The 4,303-nt window shown below is 33.8% G+C and overlaps 1 protein-coding gene across 1 annotated transcript in view; it reads left to right on the top strand.

Annotated features, from left to right (window-relative positions):
• The window catches only part of LOC123504013 (protein lifeguard 3-like), an 18,057-nt gene extending 14,339 nt beyond the window's left edge, over positions 1-3,718 (top strand). The window contains exon 6 of the mRNA XM_045254218.1: positions 3,082-3,718. Within this exon, the coding sequence (XP_045110153.1) occupies positions 3,082-3,228 (147 nt within the window). The 3' untranslated portion in view covers positions 3,229-3,718. The remainder of the gene's footprint in view (positions 1-3,081) is intronic.
• The last annotated feature ends 585 nt before the right edge of the window (positions 3,719-4,303 follow it).

The following is a 4,303-nucleotide window of genomic DNA, read 5'->3' as shown; positions in this document are numbered from 1 at the left end:
GATGTTTAATCCTTAAGTTCTTAAGTTTTATCTCAAAAATTTTGTCACTTTTCATGTGACAGGAAATATGATGTCATTATTCTTTTACCTCGTTTGCAGCATATGACAGGGCCATCTTCCCTCCTCTTATTGGATGTTGCATTGAAAGTAAAAAGAAAAATGGCAGTGGCCAACATAATGTTATTTTTTTTCTCACTCTTTCGTGTTAATTGTTTGATATGTAAGAATTCTATCATGATACATACACATTGTGGTTTAGTCATAGTCCTACCTGAAAATTGGTCAGTATGAGCTCTGAGCTCTTTCCATAGGGGAGTGGTTGTCTGGGTGATCAGCAGACAACCGTGGTGAATTACACACACACACACACACACACACACACACACACACACACACACACACACACACACACACACACACACACACACACACACACACATTACATTACATTACGTATTGTAGTGGCTAGCACGCTCGACTCACTATTGAGAGGGCCTGGGTTCGATTCCCGGGAAGTGGCGAGGCAAATGGGCAAGCCTTACGAGCCCGTATTCACCTAGCAGTAAATAGGTACGGGATGTAACTCGAGGGGTTGTGGCCTTGCTTTCCTGGTGTGTGGAGTGTGTGTTGTGGTCTCAGTCCTACTCGAAGATCGGTCTCTGAGCTTGCTCCGTAATGGGGAAGACTGGCTGGGTGACCAGCAGACGACCATGGTGAATTACACACAAACGAAATTAAGACACATATTCAGATCTACTGTGTCTGAAGACCCAGGAACCAGGAAACTAATAATATATTAACCTATTTATTGCTTCAATCCCTATTTGATATACATATATTTATTGATATTCTCTAGAAATAGAAATATGATCTTTCTCTTCTTTTCCGTTTAAGTTTTTGCCAGATCATATGATTTAGAATTCCTGGTTTCAAAATGAAGTACATACTGGTAGCATCTTGTGATTTTCTTACTAATACCTAGTTGGGTAGTAGGCTTACTAAAATGTCAGGGGTACCAATTATGACTAATTTAATAAATGGACATAAACCAAGATGATGATTTGAATGTTTTATTAAAAAAAATATATGATAAATTTGTTGAGGTGCATTGGTTGAATTTAAAATGTTTGCAGTTATAAAGAATTTATTTACAGAGAAACAAAAGGAATGAGAAGTTTCTTGATATCACCATAGTTAATGTGTGGTGTAATTATTAATTAAGAAAAAAACACCCATGGAGATTAAAGGCTTCATTGTTCACTGTATGAATATGACAAGATTTCTTAATTTATGGTTCTATGTAAGAACTAGAAACATATTATTAGCTTCATGCAAAACAATGGCAAAACATGCCCATGCTGATTTCAGTCATTTAGATATTAATCATAAAGGAATACCAAATATACTGAGATGTCCCCTAGGAATGTCTGTTATTATGTCAAAATAAGCAAAAACTAGAAAGTTAACTTTAGTGAGTAAGGGAAATTACTATGCTCCAACCAGACTGAGACAGGCCCTATGAAAATATATATCCAATTCAGGCATAACAGTTGAAAATCTTAAATGGATATCACTTACAAGATAAATGTACTAATCTTAGAAAATACAATTGCGTCAACTTGTACACTGATATTTTTCTAAACAAGCATGAATATCAGTTGAATTATGTAGCATATTGTGATAATGTAGTGCAAATGAGGAAAAATTATAGTATGGAATATATTGTTTGCTAATATAGAAAAAAAAAGTTACCAACTTACCACTGCATATTATATTGACTAGTCAAAATTCATGGTGGTTGGGCTTCATGATTTTATAGATTTTATAATGACATGAAAGTAGTGTGTATAGAAAGTTAAAATGATGTTGACTCTCTCTCTCTCTCTCTCTCTCTCTCTCTCTCTCTCTCTCTCTCTCTCTCTCTCTCTCCAAAAATTGTCCATATTTCTAGAAATTCAGAAAGTTCTAGTCTAAAATTTAAGAGTCTCATGTTTGCATTTTTACATATTTTTAATGTTGAACAGTAATATTCAGTAATAGTCATTATGGATTGTAGTATTGATATTTTAATAGGAAAATGTATACGATGTAAGGGTCTGGCAGTGTAGTGTAGATGATAAAAGGATATGATGTATACAGTACCTACTTAATGTATTTAGAAGGTGAGCAAGGAATCCTGAAACCTCCTCAGGTGTGGGAAGAGAAGATTGGATAATGAAAATAATTATTGGGATATGATGGGCCAAAGACAAATCTTGCATGGTCAGGGAATCATGACGTTTTTGTCATCCATTGCAAGAAAAGGGGCACTATATGTCACTAACAGAGTGACCAAGTTATGACTGAGTTCTTAAAATAAGATTGCTGAAATTCTGAGCATGGACAAATAGCTTTTTGGCCAAAACTTAGTGTGATAGACTCACTGAGGAATTGCAAAATGTTTTGAAATTGTATAGTGTGCCTCAAGGAGTCTAGGATGAGACCACTTGGAGTCACTAAACAGCTGCACTTAGCTCTTGGATGTAGGAAGGTGGCTGTAGATCAGTTTTTATATATTGAAACATGAGTCATGGTCATTATACTTCATGTAGTTGATGCCCTAACTATCAGAATGAATGGTCTGCAAACTCAACAGTGAAGTGTAAAATTTACTAATTCATGTGTATGTGAAGCAACCCTCAAATTGCATCAAAGAATTGTGTCAGGAACTGATTCCTTAATGAAATTTTTGATTACCAGTAGTATTAATTTTTATTTTTGTATAATTATATATTACATTTATCTCTACAGTTAAAAATTTAAAGTCCTGATTGGTCTTACTTGATATCTTTAAAGCTCACATAAAAAAAAGAAAGCTATGAGTTTGTGAAAATTATATTCCATGACTTAAATGTTAAAGATTATAAGAATAATGTGAGAAAAGCCATTCCTAAATCATTCTTTTACTAAGAAAAAAAGGAAAACAAAAAAGCCGTTATTAATATTTTCTTTGTATTAGGACCATCTTTTCTTGTTTCTTCCTCTCTCTATGAATGGTACACAGGTAAGATTTAAATCTCATTCTTGGCTTGTTTTCCACAGTACCTAGTGTATGATACGCAGATGGTGGTTGGTGGCCGAAAGCACCAGATCTCCCCTGAGGAGCACATCTTTGGGGCCCTGGTGCTCTACTTGGATATAATTTACATTTTCACCAACCTCCTTAATGTTTTTGGGTCAAACAACTAAAGTTCTCAATGTGCATTATTAACTGTGTATGTAACATAGTATAATTAGCAGTAGAGCACTGAGATTGTATTCAATATGGAGTAATGTGTTTATTGTATGCTAACAAGGCTTAGAATGTATGCAGCATGATATTATTGTCATGATATTCTTACTCCTATTTCATAGCATATAATAATGAAACATATGATTATTAAAGGAAAGAAAAGAGCATGAATGAACTTTGGAGCATATTATTCATACAAAACTACCACCAGTAAGTGCTTTGTTATCACATCTTTATTCATGCCAGTGACTACTTTGATAATGCTGTTACATTGTTAAGCAAAGTAAGTGAGGCTTCAAAACAGTCACTTCACTTTTTTAATGTTGCAATATGCATTAATTGAAAGTGTGTGTGATCAGCTGCTATAATAGTGTAAGTGCTAGTGACATCAGAGAAGCATTAGCTACTTGACTGTAACATCTATTGGAGACTAAAATTGCCATTTAATTCTTTTTTAGAATTGGATTCACCTTTAACTGATAATATATATATATATATATATATATATATATATATATATATATATATATATATATATATATATATATATATATATATATATATATATATATATATGATATGATATGTATAAGCAATTCTTTTTGAAGGTTATTGCTAGATTTCTGTAAATGAGTTACTCTAACTTTACCCTTGGCTGGATATGTTAATGCATATGTTAAGCTGTTACTTGAAGCTTGTGTATTTTATTAATTAATTTTTTTCTTTATTTCTTTTTGTGGATTTAGGCAGGAATGCTTTTTTTTTTTTTTTTTTTTTTTTTTTTTTAAAGCTATATCGTAAGATGAATACTGTACCTTAACATGAATCTCTCTCTCTCTCTCTCTCTCTCTCTCTCTCTCTCTCTCTCTCTCTCTCTCTCTCTCTCTCTCTCTCTCTCTCTCTCTCTCTCTCTCTCTCTCTCTCTCTCTCTCTCTCTCTCTCTCTCTCTCTCTCACACACACACACACACACACACACACACACACACACACACACACACACACACACACACACACACACACACACACACAC

Source organism: Portunus trituberculatus, chromosome 15 (assembly GCF_017591435.1).
Source record: "Portunus trituberculatus isolate SZX2019 chromosome 15, ASM1759143v1, whole genome shotgun sequence".
In the NCBI taxonomy this organism is placed as follows: Eukaryota; Metazoa; Arthropoda; class Malacostraca; order Decapoda; family Portunidae; genus Portunus; species Portunus trituberculatus.
Note: the sequence above shows the minus strand (reverse complement) of the source record. Positions and strands in the feature narration are given on the sequence as shown.